Source organism: Aedes albopictus, chromosome 2 (genome assembly GCF_035046485.1).
Source record: "Aedes albopictus strain Foshan chromosome 2, AalbF5, whole genome shotgun sequence".
In the NCBI taxonomy this organism is placed as follows: Eukaryota; Metazoa; Arthropoda; class Insecta; order Diptera; family Culicidae; genus Aedes; species Aedes albopictus.
In genome coordinates, this window is record NC_085137.1 from 479,914,901 (window position 1) to 479,937,025 (window position 22,125).

The 22,125-nt window shown below is 46.3% G+C and overlaps 2 protein-coding genes across 2 annotated transcripts; both read right to left on the minus strand.

Annotated features, from left to right (window-relative positions):
* Positions 1-7,775: 7,775 nt before the first annotated feature.
* LOC134286945 (uncharacterized) lies at positions 7,776-9,503 on the minus strand. The gene has a single exon (XM_062848658.1). It carries the CDS (start codon positions 9,501-9,503, stop codon positions 7,776-7,778), a length of 1,728 nt encoding a protein of 575 aa, XP_062704642.1.
* A 5,787-nt stretch (positions 9,504-15,290) lies between these two features.
* LOC134286946 (uncharacterized) lies at positions 15,291-19,652 on the minus strand. The gene has a single exon (XM_062848659.1). It carries the CDS (start codon positions 19,650-19,652, stop codon positions 15,291-15,293), a length of 4,362 nt encoding a protein of 1,453 aa, XP_062704643.1.
* Between the last annotated feature and the right edge of the window lie 2,473 nt (positions 19,653-22,125).

Below are 22,125 nucleotides of genomic sequence, written 5' to 3' on the forward strand. Positions count from 1 at the left end.
GGAATTCCTTCGGAAATTCCTGAAGGAATTCGTTCGGAAATTCCTGAAGGAATGCCTTGGGAAATTTCTGGAGGAGTTCCTTCGGAAATTCATTAGGGAGTTCCCTCGAAAAATCTTATATGATTACCTCCGGAAATTTCTGAGGGAATTCTTTCAGAAATCTATAGAGAAATTCCTGAGAAAATCCTTGGATAAATACCTTAGGACATTCCTGGAAAAAAAAAACATTCTAAACTTCTTAGAGGAATACTTTATATGATTCCTGGAGGAATTCCTTCGGAAATTACTGGACGAATTCCTTTGGAAATTCCAGGAGGAATTCCTTCGGAAATTGCTGCAATAATTACTTCGGAAATGACTGGAAGAACTCCTTCGGAAATTCCTGGAAGTATTCTTTCGGAAACTCCTGGAGGTATTCCTTCGGAAATTCCTGGAGAATTTTTTTCGGAAAATCTTTTTGGTTTTTATTTTTGGAAATTCCAAGAGGAATTCCCGCGAAAATTCATGAAGGAATTCCAGGAGGAATTCTTTCGGAAATTCCGGGAGGAATTCCTTCGGAAATTGCTGGACGAATTCGTTTGAAGATTCATGGAGAAATTCCTTTGGAAATTCCTGCCGGAATTCTTTCGGAAATTCTTAGGGGAATTTCTTCGGAAATTCCTGGAGAAATCCCTCCAGAATCACTTGGATGCATTCCTTCTGAAATTTGTGGAGCAATTATTTCGGAAATTCCTGGAGGAATTCCTTCGGAAATTCTTGGAGGAATTTCCTTAAAAATTCCCGGAGGAATTCCATTGGAAATTCCTGGAGGAATTCCTCTGGAATTTCCTTCAGAAATTCCTGGAGAAACTCTTTTGGAAATTCCTGAAGGATTTTTTTTTTGGAAATTCCAGGAAGAATTCCTTCAGAAATTCCAGGAGAAATTCCTGGAGAAATTCCTTTGGAAATTTCCAAAGGAATTTCTCCATGAATTTCCGATGTAATTCCACCAGGAATTTTGCGAAGGAATTCCTTCAGGATTTTCTGAATGAATTCCTCCATGTATTTCCGAGAGAATTCCTCCAGGAATTTCCGTGGTAATTCCTCCAGGAATTTCGGAGGGAAATCCTCCAGGAAATTTCGGAAAATTCCTCCACAAATTTCTGGAGGAGTTACTCTAGGAATTTCCGGAGGAATTCCTTCAGGAATTTCCGAAGGAATTCTTCCGGGAATTTTTAAGGATTCCTTTTGGAATTTTCAAAGGATTTCCTCCTGGAATTTCCGAAAGAATTCCTTCATGAATGTCCGAAGAAATCCCTCCATGATTTTTTGATGGAATTCCTCCATGAATTGCCGAACAAATTCCTCCAGGAATTTTGCCAAGGAATTTCTAGAGGATTTTCCGAAGGAATGCCTCCATGAATTTCCGAAGCAATTCCTCCAGAAATTTTCCGACGGAATTCCTCTACGAATTTCCGAAGAAATTCCTCGAAGAATTTCCGAAGGAATTCCTCCAAGAATTTCCGAAGAAATTCTTCTAAGAATTTTCAAAGGAATTCCTCTTGGAATTTTTAAAGGATGTCCTGCTGGAATTTCCGAAGGCATTCCTCCATGAATGTCCGAAAGAATTCCTCCATGAATTTCCGAATGAATTCCTCCAGGAATTTTGCGAAGGAATTTCTAAAGAATTTTCCGAAGGAATTCCTACATGAATTTTCAAAGGAATTCCTCCAAAAATTTTCCGACGGAATCCCTCCACGAATTTCCGAAGAAATTCCTCGAGGAATTTCCGGAGGAATTCCACCAGGAAATACCGAAGGAACTCCTCCAGGAAATACCGAAGGAATTCCTCCATGAATTTCCGAAGGAATTCCTCCAGGAATTTTGCGGAGGAAATCCTAAAGCATTTTCCGAAGGAGTTCCTCCATAAATTTCCGAAGGAATTGCTCCAGAAATTTTCCGAAAGAATTCATTCACGAATTTCTGAAGAAATTCCTCCACGAATTTTCAAAGGAATTCCTCCAGGAATTTATTGAGAAATTCCTCCATGAATTTCCGGATGAATTCCTTCAGAAATTTCCCGAGAAGATCCTCCAGGAATTTTCAAAGAAATTCCTTCTGCAATTTCCGAAGGAATTCATCTAGGAATGTCCGAGGGAATTCCTGCAGAAATTTCCGGTGGATTTCCTACAGGGATTTTCAAAGGAATTTCACCTGAAATTTTCAAAGGATTTCCGGCCGGAATTTCCGAAGGAATTCTTTCATGAATGTCCGAAGGAATTCCACCAGGAATTTTCGAAAGAATTTCTCCAGGAATTCCTTCACGAATTTCCGAAGGAGTTCCTCCATAAATTTCAGAAGGAATTCCTCCAGGACTTTTGCGAAGGAATCGCTCAAGGATTTTCTGAAGGAATTCCTCCATGAATTTCCGAGGGAATTCCTCCAGAAATTTCAGGAAGGAATTTCTCCAGGTATTTCCGAAGAAATTCCTTCAGGAATTCTCGAAGGAAATCCTCCACGAATTCTCGAAGGAATTCCTTCAAGAATTTCCGAAGGGATTCCTCCAGGATTTTCCCGAAGAATTCCTCCATGAATTTCCGAGGAGTTTGTCCAGGAAATTCCGTATGAATTCCTCCAGAAATTTTCAAAGGAATTTCTCCTGGAATTTTCAAAGGATTTTCTCCTGAATTTCTGAAGGAATTCCTCTAAGAATTTCCAAAGAAATCCCTCCTGGAATTTCCAAAGAAATTTCTTATGGGTTTGGCTTGAAATACCTCCAAAAATTTTTGACGGTTGTCCTCAAAAAATTTTCTTAAGGATTTTCTCACATAATCCCCAAACGTGTTTCTGCAGGAATGTTTGAAGAAGTTTCTCAAGTTTTCGTAGGAGTTCCGCAATACATTCTTGAAGGAATTTCTTGAGGAATTTCCGAAGAAATTTCTCAAGGATCTTTTGCTGGAATTCCTTGAGGAATTTCGTAAAGATTTATAAAAAAAAAACGAAAAAAATCCTCAACGAACTTATCAAACAATTTCTCACGAAATTTCCGAAGGTATTCCATAAGACATTTCAGACATATATCAAAAAAAATCCAAACGAACTCTTTTAACAATTTCAGAATTTTCCTTATCAAGGCATTTTTAAAGGAATTCTTCAAAGAATTTCCGAATGAGTTCCTCTAGGAAATAAAAAATCACAAAAAGCATTTCTTCAGGAATTTCCGAAATATTTTTTCAAGGAAGTTTTGAAATTTTTTTAAAGAAATTCCTTATGGAGTTTCAGAAGGGATATCTCATGAGACTTTCAGTGGATTTTTTTTTCAATATTTTCGAAAGAATTGCTTCAGGAATTTGGGAAGGAATTCTCACAGAAATTTCCGGATGAATTCCTCCAAGAATTTTTGAAGGTATTCCTCAAGGAATTTTCGGAAGAATTCCTCACGAAAACTCCGAAGGAGTTCCTCAAGAAATATTCTAAATCTATTTCAAAGAAATTCCTCATCCTCCTGAAATTATTTTTTAATTGTTTCCTTTAAAAATTTCTGAATGCATTCCTCTAGCAACTTCAAAAGATATTCCTCCAGGAATTTCCGAGGGAATTCCTTTATAAATTTTCAAAGATTTTTTTCCGGTTAAGTTAAAGGATTTTTCGAAGAAATTTCTCCAAAAATTTCTTAGGGTATTCCTCAAGGAAAGGAATCTCAGTTTGATTGGAATTTTTGAAAGAATTCCCCGAGAAATTCTTTAAGTATTTTCTTGAGCTTCTCAAACGGATTTCTGGTGGAATCAAGAATGATATTTGTAAAGAATTACTGGGGAAATTCTCAAAGGAATGCATGGTGAAATTCGTAATAAAACTTCAGGTCTAATTATTGAAAAAAAAATCTGAAGGTATTCCCAACAGAATTACTGCAAGTTTTCCGAAGGTAATTTCTGCTGGAATATCTACATTAAAATTACCTGGAAAAATATTAAAGAAATTTCTGGAGAAACTGCTGGATAAATTCAAATTCATGATGGCATTTGTTAAGAAATTCCTGAAGCAATATCTTGAGGAATTCCTCAGGATTATAATCATATATGATTCTTCCATTGAACCATTCCTGTTGATCACCCATATTTCATACTTCACTTTTATTTGTTTTTTTTTTAAATGATGAAGTATTTGAACTCTTTGTTACTGCAAAGAGTTGGGCCCACATAGCCGAGGCGGTAAACGCACGGGTATTCAGCATGACCATGCTGAGGGTGACGGGTTCGATTCCCGGTCGGTCCAGGATCTTTTCGTAAAGGAAATTTCCTTGACTTCCTTGGGCATAGAGTATCTTCGTGCCTGCCACACGATATACACATGCAAAATGGTCATTGGCAGAGGAAGCTCTCAGTTAATAACTGTGGAAGTGCTCATAGAACACTAAGCTGAGAAGCAGGCTTTGTCCCAGTGAGGACGTTACGCCAAGAAGAGGAGAGGAGAGGAGGAGAGTTACTGCAAAGTGGTTTTCAGTGTAAGGGTGCTCGCCCCCCCCTGGCCGAAAAGCTGGCTACGCCCTTGGCTAAAATCGCACCCGAGCAGAAGAGAATATCAACAGCATAATAAATTATGTTATTTTGGCATAATAACTGTTTAATGGAATCAGTGTTTTCATGTTATTAACATATCTTGTAACCATTCGTAAACTATTCTTGAGGATTTGGCTAAAGCACGGTGGCTTAAGTGCTTCTCTTAAAGTGAGACCACCGGACGTGTTGAAATTTGCCCGACTTTCCAAGAGACTATTTCACTCAGGGATGGTTTTGAACGGTGGTAAACGGCAGAATTTCTTCGAACGCAATTTAACTCTAACTCTTTCACAGGCTAGAAGATACTTAGGGAAAACCGAAGGGATTCTTACTCATCCGAGCGAAGTAACAGAATTAAAACGTAACGTAAGGTAGTGAGTATGTTTCTTAAATTAAGCGATGTGAAACGTAACGGAGCTAAACCGAATTTCAAACTTTCTACTAATTTATTCTACTTATTTATTTTAGGAAATTCATTCGTGTTGGACGGAAGGTATTCATACGGGATGGAAAAGAGCAAACTTGGCCATGTATAAAGAAGCTCTTCACGTACCCTGCCCATAATCGCATAGTTGACGTAACCACCATTGACAATGTCAGCACTCACAAGCTAATATCTATCAAATGTGCATAATTGTGACGAGAGCACAAGATCTCTAATCACTAACTAGATATCGACGAGAAAAAAAAAATCATAAACTTTTCATTAATAATTGTTAAAATTGCAAAAGTGTGGTGAAAACTACGGTGGCGCTTACGTCAACTATGCGATTATGGGCAGTACCTGCGCAGGTTTTTCGAATGCTCGATGACGGGGGACGTAGCTCGACGATGGCGACGACTTCGATGTTCGGGGATGGCGGTCGATAGGAAAGTACTAAAGCCCAGGAAAAATTGAATTAATTCAGTTCAGTTCAAAGCAAATTCAAAGAAAATCAATATTTTTCATGAGACAAGCAAAAATAAGCCACTTACAAACTACAAACGGTTCAATTCAGTTTAGTAAGGTATAGAAATTAAAATAAAAACTGAAAGGCTCGAATTCAAATGAAATACAAGAAAACAAAATGCAAATTCTTAAAACTATGTATAAAAAATTCAAATTGAAGATAAAAGTAAAAATTAAATTCTAAATTCAGTTCAAAATTATGTAAAAAAATCAATTTGGGAGCTTACAAACTAAAATCAAAATTCAATTCAAACTAAAAGCTAGAAATCCAAGAAAAATGAAGAAGTTCAAATTCAAAGTATTTAAAAATAGAATTCACGTAAAATCAAATTGAAACACACTTTTTATTTGAATTAAAAAATGAGTTTCAATTTGATTTTACGTGAATTTTATTTTGAAAAAAAAAGCAACTGTCATGCTATAAAGCTGAAATTTATTGTTTTATTAATATTAAATTTATTATATACATACAATTAACTAATTATTAACTTACATCTTCGGTGTTTTTGCAAGGAACGAGATTGGTTCTTGCACCCGTGCTGTTGCTTGTTCGCATTGTTTATTCTTGACACAAACGAAGCAGAGCACAAAACACCGAAGATAGACAACACAACAAAACGAAGTCAGACAAAGTCCGACACATGCTCCCGGGTTTGGCTCAGGGGTTCGCAATACCATTCTCACGTAACACTCCCCCCGGTAACACTTCGAGTCTGATAAGAGCCGATAGTTTTTCTATTTTTCATCGTTAGGAACAGATGAACTTATGTGAGAATGTAGGGTTTACTGCACTGAACAAACGAATCACTAAAGCACTAGATGGAATCTTTTCCACTTGAACTTTTGGGACGTGCTTTAATGCTAGTCCGCATATGACCTTACGGTGAAAATAAGTTTTCGTGTAGAACGGTCTGCAGAAACTAGCTACGCGTTGTCCAGTCTACAGTGGAAGCACCTGGCCAGTGTCTGCGATCAATTTTGTCAGGTTCTGCAGCAACCGATCTCCGTCATTCCTGTCCTTCTGAATAAAAGGTTAACTTCGGCAACATAACAATGATGATCTGACGAAGATCTTTATAGTGTTGCGAATAGCAGCGAAGGGCACCGATCTTCCAGCAGGGCAATATTGATAAAAACACGACATTTCATATTGCGTCATGCTATAAAGCTGAAATTTATTGTTTTATTAATATTAAATTTATTATATACATACAATTAACTAATTATTAACTTACATCTTCGGTGTTTTTGCAAGGAACGAGATTGGTTCTTGCACCCGTGCTGTTGCTTGTTCGCATTGTTTATTCTTGACACAAACGAAGCAGAGCACAAAACACCGAAGATAGACAACACAACAAAACGAAGTCAGACAAAGTCCGACACATGCTCCCGGGTTTGGCTCAGGGGTTCGCAATACCATTCTCACGTAACAATTGCCAACAGATTCAGGAGGTTCCGCAATAATAATACCGGAAGTGAAACAACCGCAGCTTATGGTTTGGTTACAATCCGGATGAATTATTATTATCCTGAGAAATTATACAATTTTAACGTGTGAATTCATGTGTGTGTAGATAATAATAGTTATAAGTACTTGTTTCATGTTTTTTTTGTAAATAAACTTACGTTTAGTCCCAATTTGCTGTATCGTTTCCCTCCGTGTCAAGTCAAGTCAAATCTACTCGTATTGTGTCCTGGGCATCGATTGTTTTGTGCAAAACACGTTCCGTACTTAGTCGCAACAGTCGACTGTTCAACCTGCCGTACTATAGTTAGTAGAACTAGATTTAAGTTTGCATGAATTTTAGATAATGCTAGATTTACCTTTGCGGTAGTAGCAGATGTAATTTCTGTGTATGCGACTTTTAGGTTATAGAACTATTGGTGTTGGATTTCAACGTATCTACGTAAATAATACCTATAAGTTTATACAAATTCGAAACAGTTCTAGAGCGTAGTTTACCTTGTAAGAATAATAAGGAATTCACTTTGTTTAAGCAATAATCTGTAGTAAATTTGCACAAAATAACTGCACTTAATCTTGGCGAGTCTTAGCATTTCTACACTATATGACAATTGACATATCATTTAGGTACGTTTTTCGTTGACTCACCGCGTGACAGTGAAGACTGTCACTCCGTGTTGTGTTCAATACCACCCAGTGCAGATGACCGTCTCGATTGTAGTTCGGTGCCGTCAGACATTAGGGTGGTTCAAAGAAGGCAGTAAAGGCGCGGTGGTGTGAATTCGCCAACACTCCCCCCAGGTACGCGGGCTATCTGGCCAGCTTACTTAGTTTCGCGCCGTACATCTAACACGGCCAACTTGGTTGTTGGTCGCTCATAGATTCCGGATGTAGTCCTCACCGTGGCTGATCTCGGTTGGCCATCCTTTCCGAGATGGATGTTGATAATTCTGCCCCTGGGCCAGCAGTTTCGTGGAGACTTAGGGTCAACTATCACCACTATGTCGTTCATCTCTATCGGTTTGGTGTGCACGAACCATTTTGTGCGGCGGGTTATCTCTGGAAGGTAATCTGTAACCCACCGTTTCCAGAACCGGTTGGCTTGGACCTGGGAAAGCAACCAGGTCTGACGAAGGACACTACCACTGTCATCAGCATTACTCAACGGCTTGGACCCATTGGTTGACCCCAACAGGAAGTGGTTCGGGGTCAAGGCGGGGGCTGAATCGTCGTCCACAGGAACATGTGTTAACGGTCTCGAGTTGACAGTACTTTCGATTTCTGTTAGAAGGTTACGCAAAACTTCGTCCGTCAGCTTCCTAGCTGGCAGAATTGCCATCAAGTTCTTTTTTACGCTACCGATTAAGCGTTCCCAGCTACCGCCCATGTGCGGTGATGCTGGCGGCAGGAACGTCCAACTAGTATCGGTGTCCACGAACTCTTTCATCAGCTCCTCTTCTTTAATGATACTATCTATTTCCTCAAGTACCCGATTCGCACCGACGAAATTAGTGCCGCGGTCACTGTAGAAGGTTTGCGGCTTACCTCTCCGTGAAATGAAATTGCGTAGAGCCATGATAGAGTTTGTGCTGAGGGAGTGCACAACCTCGATGTGGATTGCTCGAATCGTGAGACAAGTGGCCAGTAACCCCCAGCGCTTTTCTATTCGACGGCCGACGACGACTTCGTATGGCCCGAAGAAGTCGACACCAACATGCGTGAATGGGCGAGTGAATGCATCCAGGCGTGCTAAGGGTAGGTCGGCCATTATTGGTGCACGTGGAACGGCACGGTCATTTTTGCAGCGTTGACAGTTGTTTCTCACTTTAGTATACGTCGAACGAAGTTGCGGAATGCTAAATTTTTGGCGAATTTCGTTGATCACGGTTTCGTGGTTCTGATGGTGGAGCTTGTGGTGGTAGTGTGCAACAATCAATCGTGTGGTATGGTGGTCACGGGGAAGTATTATTGGATATTTTGCGTCATCGGTTGCGTAGTCGCAAGCAGCGATTCGGCCACGCATTCTCATTACCCCGTAGTGGTCTAACCATGGAGATTTCTGGTGAAGTGGACTCGATTTGGGAACTGCTGTTACAGATGATTCACTGGTATCCTGAAATCTTCTGAGATGTGCTACTTCGTCCGGAAATGTTTCTTGTTGAGCTTGACGAAAGAGATATGATTCAGCAACCTTGATTTCTTGGCTTGAAACGGGACCGACTATTGTTGGTTTCTTCAGAAGTTTCAGTTTGCAGTTGCTTGGAAAGCGGTGGAGCAAAGCAACGACCTTGACAATCCGATCCCAACATGAGTATTCGTCGACGCAAATCACAGAAGTCGGTGCAATAAAATGAGACATTACACTCGGATGGAGTTCTAGCTCGGCAGTATGACTGCTCTGTGGCGATCGGGGCCAATCCTCTTCTGAGCAATACAGGAAGTAGGGTCCAATGAACCACCGAGACTGAGAAGTCAGGTCTGGCAGCCCTTGCCATTTGGTTCCATCGTCGGCTACGTTTTGCTTGGTGGGAACGTACATCCATTCGTGCATCTCGGTCGTATCCAGGATCTCGCTAACTCGAAATGCAACAAATTGCGAGTAGCGGCGGTGGTCGGATTTGATCCAAAACAGCACATCTTGTGAGTCATACCAATATATCCCAGGGCAGCAGGGACGAAAGTCCTGGGGCCTGACGCACCCCCCCGCTTGCGAGTCAGCCGCGTAGTCGCCGGCTAAGAATAGGTCTACTAACCCCAATTCAAGGTGTCAAGCGACCCGTGCTGAGGAATGAGTGATCGAGGGGGTGAAAAAGATGCTCGATCTTTAACGGAGCCTGTGGGGTACCTGGGCACCCCCCACAGTAAGCTGTCCCTTACCGCGTTAATGCAGGGCTCTGGCGTGGTGGACATTCTTTCCCGTGCTACTCGTGGGATTTAATCATGAAGTCAAATAAAAATCAGAATCTAGGTGGAAATAGTGGTGGGATCAACCCCTTCGCAAGAAGCGGGTTGATGAGATCTCCGACAAGGAGAAGTGAGGAGATAGGCGCTGGGAGTTGCGTACGCAGCTCAAGCGTGGGTGCTCCAGTCCACTTCCCGGCAAGCCAGCCGGTGGAGGTTATGGACGGAGCGTGGTTGTTGAGGGCCGTCAACCGAGGATCCAAAGGACGGTCCGCAATAGAGGTGGCTGAGCAGCAGCTTGGCAAAATCATCGACTTTGCGTCCACTAAGTCGAACATAAGCAAGGACCTGAAAACAGCCTTGCTTCGACTTAGGGCGTCGATCGACGATGCCAAGCAGGAGCACGCGGCACTCGCGTTGCTGACTGCTGCAGCAGCGGAGCCTGCAAATGAGAAAGTGCCGAAGTTTACCCAAACGGAGGCCTTCTCCTTCGCAGGAAGTCCGAATAAGGCGGAAGCGACTGCTCGCGACAAACGGGGCAAGCAATCGCAGAAGCGGGCGAGGCAACCGTCAGGCGAGGAGCTGTCTGGCGGTGCCCGCAAGGCCAGGCGAATCATTACCCCGAAAGTCGGTAATAATGCCGGAAGGTCGGACCCCAGCCAGGGTTCCCGGAAAGCTGGGAAGGGTGGGCCTAAAAAGGCTGGCCCGTCCCGGAACGATGGGAACAAGGGGTTGCGACCGCTAGTGGGCCCTCAACAGCCACAGAGTAGGGCGATCCAAGGGGAGGACCCCCCTTGGACGAAGGTAGAGCGGAAGAGGAAGAAGAAGGCGAATCCGCAGGTAGTAGCGCAGGACGCCAAGCCAAGGCGTAGGAGGGCAGGTGCCAAGCGCGAGAAAGGCGACGCTATCGTCATCAAGACGGAACAGTCCAAGTACTCGGACGTCTTGAAGATGATGCGAAGCGACGCCAAGCTTGAGGGTCTTGGAGCCGACGTACGCAGTATTAGACGTACTCGTACGGGCGAGATGATCCTGGAGCTGAAGCGCCAGAAGGAGCACAAGGGCGCCGCCTATAAGAGGCTGGCAGAAGAGGTCCTTGGTGAGGGTGTGCAGGTGAGGGCTCTGACACATGAGGCGACTCTGAAGGTCAAGGACATCGATGAGATCACGGAAGTGGAAGAGCTCGTCACGGCACTGCGGCAACAGTGCGATGTGCAGGTGGCCGCCGCAGCCGTTAAGCTACGGAAAGGGCCAGCAGGGACACAGATAGCTTTGGTTCAGCTACCTGTGGCGGACGTCAAAAAGTCCGTTAAAGTAGGGAGCATAAAGGTGGGTTGGTGTGTATGTCACCTGACATTCCACGAGCCACCAGAGGTTTGCTTCAGGTGTCTGGAACCAGGACACAAGTCGTGGGACTGCAAAGGCCCCGACAGGCGCAAACTGTGCAGGCGATGCGGCGCTGAAGGTCATAAGGCCCAAAGCTGCACGAGTCCGCCCATCTGCATGATCTGTACCGGGAAATCCTCGAACAACAGACATCCGATGGGTGGTCCAAGGTGCCCGGCCTTCAAGAAAGCCGCAGTGAACAACAAATCACAGTGCAGGTGACGCAGCTGAACCTGAACCACTGTGATGCGGCTCAGCAACTGCTTTGTCAGGCAGTTTCTGAGTGGGAGACGGATATCGCTATCATATCGGACCCATACCGAGTACCCGCCGGCAACGGCAACTGGGTCGCGGATGGGACCAGAAAAATGGCGGCGATATGGACGACGGGTAAATACCCCGTTCAGGAGTTGGTGTCTACTACCTATGAGGGCTTCGTGGTCGCCAAAGTAAACGGGGTCTTCTTCTGTAGCTGTTATGCGCCTCCGCGGTGGCCGATCGAGCAGTTCACGCAAATGCTGGACCGCCTAACGACCGTGCTAACAGGGCGAAGGCCGGTGGTAATAGCGGGCGACTTTAATGCCTGGGCCGTGGAATGGGGAAGCCGTTTCACGAACCAGCGGGGTCAGATCCTGCTAGAAACACTGGCCATCTTAGATGTCGACTTGGCTAATGTCGGTACCAAGAGTACCTTTAGTCGAAACGGAGCGGAGTCAATTATTGACGTGACCTTTTGTAGTCCTGGCCTAACAAGTAGTTCGAACTGGAGAGTAGATGATGGCTACACTCACAGCGACCACCTGGTTGTTCGCTACAGTATCGACTACAATAACAGCAGACAGCGGATAGAAGAAGAGGCGGCTAGGCCAAGGCCAAGCCCTCGCAGGTGGAAGACATCATACTTCGACGAAGGGGTATTTAGGGAGGCGCTCCGCCGTGAGCGAAACTTAATCGGTTTAGACGGCGACGAGCTGGTAGCGGTGCTCTCACGTGCGTGTGATGCGACCATGCCTAGGCGAGTCCACCCTAGAAATGGGAGGCCACCGGCTTACTGGTGGACCGACGCGATTGCGGACCTGCGCCGCGCCTGCCTACGGGCTAGGCGGCGGATGCAGCGAGCACGATCAGAGGAAGAGCGAAACGAACGGCGGGTGGTGTTCGCCGCTGCAAAAGCCGCGCTTAAGACCGAGATAAGAGCAAGCAAAAAGGCCTGCTTTGAGGGTCTCTGTCAGAGTGCCAATACGAACCCGTGGGGTGACGCCTACAGGATCGTTATGGCCAAGACGAGAGGTGTGATGGCTCCTACAGAGCAATCTCCAGAGATGTTGGAGGGGATCATTGGAGGACTTTTTCCGCGTCATGATCCTAGTCCTTGGCCTCCTTTCGTAGGACAGCCGGGGACTGGGGCTGGCGATGAGGAGAGGGTCACCGATGTGGAACTTTCGGGGATAGCTAAGTCCCTTAGCGTAGGTAAGGCCCCAGGTCCGGACGGAGTTCCGAACCTGGCCTTAAAAGTAGCTATTGCAGAAGCTCCCGAGATGTTCAGGTCTGCTATGCAGAAATGCCTGGACGAGGGAGTTTTCCCAGAAGCTTGGAAGAGGCAGAGCCTGGTACTATTGCCAAAGGCGGGGAAACCACCCGGAGACCCGTCGGCATATAGACCAATATGCTTGATTGACACGGCGGGGAAGGTGCTCGAAAAGATCATCCTCAATAGAATGTTGCGGTTCACCGAGGGCGAAAATGGTCTTTCGAGTAACCAGTACGGCTTCCGGAAGGGGAGGTCCACCGTAGACGCTATCTTGTCGGTTACAAAAACCGCCGAGAAAGCACTCGAGCCTAAGAGGAGGGGAATTCGCTTTTGCGCGGTAGTGACTCTGGATGTAAGGAATGCGTTTAATAGCGCCAGCTGGTCTGCTATTGCCGATGCGCTCTTGCGTCTGGGGATACCGGAGTACCTGTACAAGATTCTCGGAAGTTACTTTCAGAATCGTGTACTAGTCTACGACACGGAGGTGGGTCGGAAGTGCTTTCACATAACCTCAGGAGTCCCGCAAGGTTCCATCCTGGGTCCGGTGTTATGGAATGTCATGTACGACGAGGTGTTGAGGTTAGAGTATCCAGTGGGAGTGGTGATTGTCGGATTTGCCGACGACATTACGCTCGAAGTCTACGGTGAAACGATCGAGGAGGTAAAGTTGACTACCAACCACTCGATCAAGGTTGTGGAGGCGTGGATGCGGTCCAGGAAACTGGAGCTGGCTCACCACAAGACAGAGGTGACGGTTGTTAACAACCTGAAGTCGGAGCAGCAGACGGAGATCAGTGTAGGGGACTGTACTATCCTGTCAAAGCGCTCCGTCAAACACTTGGGCGTGATGATCGACGATAAGCTTACCTTCGGTAGCCACGTCGATTATGCCTGTAAAAGAGCCTCCACAGCTATTGCGGCACTGTCCCGGATGATGTCCAATAGCTCTGCGGTGTACGCCAGTAAGCGCAAGCTTCTGGCTAGTGTTGCTACGTCCATACTTAGGTATGGCGGCCCGGCGTGGGGCACCGCGCTAAGTACTAAATGCTACCGACGGAAGCTGGAAAGTACTTACAGGCTTATGTGCCTGAGGGTTGCGAGCGCGTACCGTACCGTGTCACACGACGCTCTCTGCGTCATTACTGGTATGGTGCCTATCAGCATTCTTATCAGTGAGGACATGGAGTGCTTCGAAATGCGCGGCACAAGAGGCATACGCAGGACTGTCAGGATGGCCTCTATGGTCAAATGGCAGCGCGCGTGGGACAGTTCCACCAAAGGAAGGTGGACCTATAGGTTGATACCGAGGGTAGATAGTTGGATTAATAGGCGCCATGGGGAAGTCACATTCCACATGACACAGGTCCTTACAGGACATGGTTGCTTCCGACAGTATCTACACCGTTTCGAGCATGCGGATTCTCCCGAATGCCCAGTGTGCAATGGTTTAGAGGAAACGGCGGAACACGTTTTGTTCGTGTGCCCGCGTTTTTCGCACAATGCGTGACCGCATGCTTGCCACATGCGGGGAGGACACAACTCCGGACAACTTGGTCCAGAGGATGTGTAGGGATGAGTTTGGCTGGAACGCCGTTTCAACGGCTATTACCCACATCGTCTGGGAGCTACAGAGGAGGTGGCGCGTGGACTCGGAGAATGGCTAGTCCAGATGCAGTACAAGAGGTGGTCCAGGGGTTCGGAGTCGGCTTCGTAGGTCATACCGGTGCCCTGCGGTCGAGATCGACCCTTACAACGATTAAGTGGCCGCGGAGAGGAATTCCCGGTAGCGGTGCTGTCGTGGCGTCGGTCTACTGGGTTGGATCCGAGCCCGCGGTTGGAAAGGGGTCCCCGGCAAGGGTCGGGGTAGGTGAGATCCTGCTGTCTGCAACCTACGGGTGCATCTGATAGGGCCTGAAGGGTAGTGATACCCTTCCTTTGCGGGCAGGTCAGATCGGGTTGCACGTGGGCATCAGTTCTTGATGTCCGCTCAGCAGTAGGGCGCGGGCGGGGTTGACCCTGCCCGCCTTCCGAGGACAAAGGGAGTGGCGAGGACCACTCGGGAAACTGGCTAAGCGCCAGCATGCTACCGTGATGGACTCTCCAAAGCGAGCCATCGATGTTCGTTGCTGCAGGCTACGCAGCTAACCTTGTGGGTGCGATGTGCACTAGCCCCTCTCTGAAGCAATACCTTCTTGGTGGTTCCGGAGAGACGTAGGGTTTGGCGACCATAGGAATGGTTTAGTGGGTACGAGGAGAGAGTAGTCCTGGATTTTACTTTTGTTGTAGAAGACGGCCTGTCAGACCTACACTACCCTAACCTTCTGTTAGGGTGTCTGTTGTGCAGATTATCCCCCTATGGTTTAGAAGGAAAAAAAAAAGACCAATATATCCGACGAGATATAGGAATCGTGAGAGCGTCGAATACCGATCTGGCCAGCCTTGCGCCAATCAAAGCTGGTTGGAGTTCCAGCCTTGGGATGGAAAGAAATTTCAATGGTGCTACCCTAGTTTTAGCTGCCACTAAGCTACATTCCACGATATTGCCATGGGTGAAACGTAAGTAGCAGGCAGCGGCAATTCCATTCGCACTCGCATCAACAAATGTGTGAAGTTGGACGTCTCCGTTTGCAGCAGTTTGTTGACGAAAGTAGCTTCGAGAAATATCCGCTCGACTTGCGGCAACACTTCTAGCCACGTTTGCCATTTTTTGTACAGAACATCATCAATTTGATCATCCCAGTCTATCCCAGAACGCCAGACTTCTTGCAGAAGGATTTTTAGGTACATAAGAAACTGCGCAATAAGCCCAAGTGGGTTGAACATGGACATAAGGATGCGCAACATTTCCCTTTTTGTTGGACGATGTCGACCTTCCAGCAACGCTCGACCGTAACGATCCCATCCAACCTTGTAGGTGAAGGTATCCGACTCTGTGCACCACCACATTCCAAGGACCTTTTCCGTGGCTATTTCCGACGACATGTCGAGATTTTTTTCTTCCGTTCCAGCTTCTTGTAAGGCCTGTACGACACGTTTGGAGTTACTTATCCAATTACGGATCTCGAAACCGCCTTCTGCGTGCACTTGTTTCACTTGCTGGGCGAGTTTGATCGCTTCCTCTTCTGTGGCTACACTCACCAGCATGTCATCGACGTAATGGCGCTTTATAATCACTTCAGCGGCCGCGGGATAATCGCCCTGGAACCGTTTGGCATTCAAATTTTTGACGTAGTGTGCGCTAGAAGGAGAACAGCATGCTCCGAAACTCATCACCTGCAGAACGTAGACATGCAGGGTTCCATCCTGGTCGTACCATAGAAAACGCTGGCATTGCTGATCCTCTGCGCGCATAAGCACTTGCAGGAACATCTCACGTACGTCTCCGGATAACGCGATACGGCCTTCACGGAACTGGACCAGTATGGCGAAGAGTTCAGAAAGCTGATCGGGTCCCTTGAGTAAGGCAGAGTTCAGAGATACACCGTGTGTGGTCGCAGCTGCGTCCCAGACCATTCGAATCTTTCCAGGTTTGTTTATGTTCGTAACAGGAAATATTGGAAGGTACCATATCCTTGGATATTTTTGGTTCAGCTCTTCTTCATTTAGCTTTCTAGCGTACCCCTTCACGACGAGATCGGAGATTTTTTGATTGAGGGCCTCGGCGAGTTTCGGGTTCTTGTCCATTCGCTTTTTAAGGCACTGAAGTCGCTGGAGTGCCATTGGAAGGCTGTCAGGCAGACGTGGGTTGTCATATCGCCATAGTAGACCGGTTTCGTAACGGTCCCCCTTGAAAATCGTGCGAGCTTCCAGAAGAGAGATGGCTCGCTCCTCCTCGGTAGAGCGAAGTGTCTTCAACGGCTGAGCTACTCCCAGGCTATCTACTGCAAAATATTCCTTCATTTTTTGATGCAGGTTGACATCCGACAACGAATCGCAAGCGCATACGTGGAATACTGAGTGAGCAAGATTAGCAGAGTTGTCTTGATTTCCTCCTCCGCAAACTGTCCACCCAAGACGTGTTTTCACGGCGATCGGTTGATGCAGAGCACCCTCGCGGCTCTTTTGGACTAAGCTGAGGTGCTGGTCCTTCATGCCAATGAGAATCCTCGGCCGAACATTCTGATAAGAACTGATTGGCAAACCCTTTAGGTGCGGGTATCGTTGGGATAGCTCTTCGAGATTCAGCGTTTGCGAGGGAAGGAGCAGTTCCGCTACTGTTCGTACACCCGTTATAGAGTACGTTTTCGATTCATTATGCTTTGCAGACACTTCTAGTTTGACGCTCCTTGATTCTTCTTCTCGACGCTTCGCTCCTCCCGTCCAGTGCAGACATAATGGCATCGGCTCTCCTTCAAGCTGCAGTTCATCCGCTAATTCGTTGTCTAGCAATGTGAGTTCCGATCCGTCATCAAGAAAAGCGAACGTCTGAATCGAATGATACTTTCCATGTAGCACAATGGGTAGATAGCGGAATAATACTTGGCTAGAAGTAACCTGATGAGCGTGACACCCGTGTTCGGACGAGATTGGCACTGGATGTGGAGTGGAGTATTGGCCCTGAGCCGGCGAGGCTTCGTTTGGATTATTCGAAGAAGTAGTCGACGGCAGCTGTACGCCTTTCTGTTCGTTGTGCAGTAACTCGTGATGTTTGAGCTCACAGCCATTCCTCCCGCATAGTTTTGCTTGACACCATCCCTTATGTTGCCGAAGACATCTGCGGCATAGCCCCAAATCTCGAACAGTTGCCCAGCGGGCATCTCGGGAGAGTTCCAGGAAGCCTTTACAATTGGCAATCGATGTGCAGCTTTCTTCACAAACTGGGCAGCGGCCAGTCGCAGTTTCCACGTTGGATGGGGCTGCAGAGTGAAACCCCGAAGAGGCTTCTTCAGAGTGGGCATTCACATACGGATTGTTTCTTTTTGTTGTGCGTGAGTCGCTACGTACTGTCTTGGATTCGAAGGTCACGTTCGGGATGGTGATGGCGCTAGCAGCTTCAGCAAGTGAGTACAACCAGTTGCTAAAGGAGGACAAGTTAACCGTTGGAAGTGTTCGCCTATATTGCGCCCAGTTCAATTTTATCGATGGTGGCAGCTTGTTGACGAGTTGGTGAAGAAAGGAAATATTGTAAAGGTATTCCTCTAATCCACACGCATCCGCTGTCGCGCAGAAGTTTTCGACGCTAACGGCGAAATCCACTAGGGCTTCCAATTTGTCCTCTCTTAATGACGGAAGAGAGTTGATTTTGGACATCATAGTATGTACGATTAACTCAGGCTGTCCAAAGAGCATCTTCAGTGTTGATATGACCCCATTCACGTTTGCCGGGTGTAACAGCCTACTTTTTACTGCCTCATATGCTCGGCCCTTCAAGCTTCTCTGCAAGCGAACAATATTCTCCTCGTTGGTAAAGCCACACAATGTTGTCGTGCTGTTGAAGGTTGAGAAGAACAGAGGCCATTCCTCTGGGTTCCCAGAAAATGCAGGTAGATCTTTCGTAATCGCTTGTCGGGCAGCCAGTTGCTTTCGAGAAATCGGGCATGGGTCCATATCTTCCTCATGGTCGTAGACACGACTGGCTCGCATGGTAGAAGAATGGGGAGCATTCGGAAGATGAACTCGTGATTGGATCGGATGTGGAGCAAACTGTTGATACTCCGGAGTTGAAACACCTTGAGAGAATTGACAAGGCTGATTCGCTTCAGGGTTTCGGGAAACTGAATTGCGTGGTTGAACTCGCAGTGCAGAATGCGGTGCCGAGCGTGTTGCATCCAGCGACCGACCGGACTGAAACACTCCATATGCTCCGGAGTGAGGAGTTTGCGCAATCGAAACTCGGCGCTGGGCTTCCATAGAAGTGACCGGTTCAGTTTGGGTGCCTTGTAGAACTGGATTTACCGATCCTACTGTCAATGGCTGCATCCTACCGTCCGTGGCTGGTGGATCCACGGAGTAAGTTAGCAAGGACTCCGGCACTGGGAATGGATCCGGTGGGTTTGGTTCTGGTAGCGAGGAGCGGCTACTACCGACCCTTACACTGGTCGTGTGAGCAAGTTGTATCTTACCAAAGCGCTGGTTTAGGTCAAGTTGATCCCCGGTGTTCAGCAGTCTCGGCTGGCTCGTGCTTGCTACCCAGTGTTCAGTTCTGCTCACTGAATCGTCCCTAGAAGAACCGCTTTCAGACATGGCTTGCTCTAGTAGATGATACTTCTGATCCAGATAAGCCTTTTCCTTCTTCGCTTCATCAGCTACGATTGCTCGTTGCTGTTCTGCTTCACGCCGTTCAATAGCCCTCAACTCCTCCAACTTTTGTAGTTTCAACTTAGCGAGCGCTTGCGAGGAGTGACTTGACGATACCGAAGAAGCTCTCGAAGCATTTCTAGACGGCTCTCTGCTAGTATTGACTACCCATCTCAAGAAAGTCACGAATGGAGTTTGATTCACATTTTTCTTTTGAATGGTCCCATCTGTTACTCTGCTAGTCTGCGGCTGCGTTTCGACCTGCTGGTGTGGTAATACTGGTAACGAATTCAAGTCGACTTCCGACAACCGCACCGATACACCGCCACTTCCTTGATGAGCACCTGCAGTTGAAATTGATTCCTGGACACCTTTTGCTATTCCACATTTGGCACAACTCCACGGGAAATTTTCGATCTGCTGCGTTACTCCCACACACTGGAAGTGATGCCACTTCTGGCAGTCGTCACATTGAACCATCTCGTCCGTGTCCATTCCTCGGCAGACTTGGCATGTCCGTCCGGGATGGGACTCCTCTGGATCACCCGTAACCACCACTTGCACCCCACTATTTGCACTATTTTTCGCACCAACCACTTGGTTCGGTTTGCCGGACCGATTTGATCGTAGAGTTCGACTCGACATGACTGTAGTTTGCGTGTTAAACGATAATAATAAATTGTTGGAAATTGCCAACAGATTCAGGAGGTTCCGCAATAATAATACCGGAAATGAAACAACCGCAGCTTATGGTTTGGTTACAATCCGGATGAATTATTATTATCCTGAGAAATTATACAATTTTAACGTGTGAATTCATGTGTGTGTAGATAATAATAGTTATAAGTACTTGTTTCATGTTTTTTTTTTGTAAATAAACTTACGTTTAGTCCCAATTTGCTGTATCGTTTCCCTCCGTGTCAAGTCAAGTCAAATCTACTCGTATTGTGTCCTGGGCATCGATTGTTTTGTGCAAAACACGTTCCGTACTTAGTCGCAACAGTCGACTGTTCAACCTGCCGTACTATAGTTAGTAGAACTAGATTTAAGTTTGCATGAATTTTAGATAATGCTAGATTTACCTTTGCGGTAGTAGCAGATGTAATTTCTGTGTATGCGACTTTTAGGTTATAGAACTATTGGTGTTGGATTTCAACGTATCTACGTAAATAATACCTATAAGTTTATACAAATTCGAAACAGTTCTAGAGCGTAGTTTACCTTGTAAGAATAATAAGGAATTCACTTTGTTTAAGCAATAATCTGTAGTAAATTTGCACAAAATAACTGCACTTAATCTTGGCGAGTCTTAGCATTTCTACACTATATGACAATTGACATATCATTTAGGTACGTTTTTCGTTGACTCACCGCGTGACAGTGAAGACTGTCACTCCGTGTTGTGTTCAATACCACCCAGTGCAGATGACCGTCTCGATTGTAGTTCGGTGCCGTCAGACATTAGGGTGGTTCAAAGAAGGCAGTAAAGGCGCGGTGGTGTGAATTCGCCAACAGCAACGTTTAAATTCTTGTTTAGTTGGACGCCAATGTAACCGTTCATTATCGCAATGTAACTTTCTCAAGAGATTTATTGAAACACGGTGAATTATGCACCACTCCCGAAGAGAGATCACCGGTCGTGTTAGATTTGCCCGACTGAATTAGAGACTATTCTCTCAGCGAAAGTTGAACGGCTCAAGGAAAATCGGCAGAACTTTCTTGACACGAAACCCAAACTCAATCTCTACTCAAAGGCTACGAAAACAAACAGAAATATCAAACTAAACAAAACGAAACATGAAGTTAGCGAGTAATTTATTCATGAATTTATTTAAAAAGGGAACATTAAACGCAATGGATCTAAATCTTAAAATTCTACAATTGACTAACCCACGAGCGATCGCGCTGTTGTATTTTGTACAACACGTTGAAAAAATCTAGCTCTTTGTACTCAGCATTAGCGTGGTGCTGACGCAGGTAGCCAACCGCGCGAGTTCATTTCATTTATTTAGTATTACATCAAATTCAAGATAAAACTGAGTCAACAATATTTCTCCATAATACACGGTTCGTGGCTGCCGCTCTCCATCCTCGGTCGCGCCCGATGCTCGCCAAGTCACGCTCCACCTGGTCCGCCCATCGTGCTCTCTGTGCTCCACGCCTTCTTGTGCCAACCGGATCAGTTGCAAACACCAGCTTTGCAGAGTTGTTGTCCGGCATTCTTGCAACATGCCCTGCCCACCGTATCCTTCCAGCTTTGGCTACCTTCTGGATGCTGGGTTCGCCGTAAAGTGCAGCGAGCTCGTGGTTCATCCTTCTCCGCCACACACCGTTCTCCTGCACACCGCCGAAGATCGTTCTTAGCACGCGTCGCTCGAAAACTCCGAGTGCTTGCAGGTCCTCCTCGAGCATGGTCCATGTCTCGTGCCCGTAGAGGATTACCGGTCTTATTAGCGTTTTGTACATGGTGCATTTGGAGTCGATAAGGAGAGCGTCCAATATAGCTCTGGTCCTTACAAGTTCCTACCTCATGCTTCCACGGGTCAAGCGATGACAAAGACCGCCAACTAAGAGTTGTGTGCTTAGCTGGTAGTGCAGCCTGGGCACTGTTGTCCTTATGACTTCAGCTAGATTGAGGAGGTACGATCCGAGTGTCTGTTCACCAAGGACTCAAACAGCGTCTGTTCTGGCATCCAGTGGCTGAGTAAGAAACGCTGCACCACGCCCAGCTAGATCCAAGGTGGTAGCCCCATCAGCGCGGTCGTCCCAGTGTTGGTTGGGACGTTAAACAGAACTAGCACGATGGCCCTCCGGCGAGACAGGAGTGTTGGCGTAGGCCCAATAAGCCACCCGTAAAAATCCCCATTGCGAATAACATAGGAGAAAATACGACTCGATACAATCGGCAAAGACCCACGCGACGAAATAAGGACTACGATTGGAAACTTGGAACATGGAATTGCAAGTCACTAGGATTCGCAGGATGTGACAGGATAATCTACGACGAACTACATCCCCGCAACTTCGACATCGTGGCGTTGCAGGAAACTTTGTTGGACTGGACAGAAAGTGTGAAAAAGCGGGCATCGAGCGGCTACCTTCTACCAAAGCTGTGGCA

What these genes read in the sequence shown, in the direction of transcription:
- LOC134286945 (XM_062848658.1), bottom strand. Translation starts at nt 9,503, where the DNA reads ATGCACGAATGGATGTACGTTCCCACCAAGCAAAACGTAGCCGACGAT.
- LOC134286946 (XM_062848659.1), bottom strand. Translation starts at nt 19,652, where the DNA reads ATGTCGAGTCGAACTCTACGATCAAATCGGTCCGGCAAACCGAACCAA.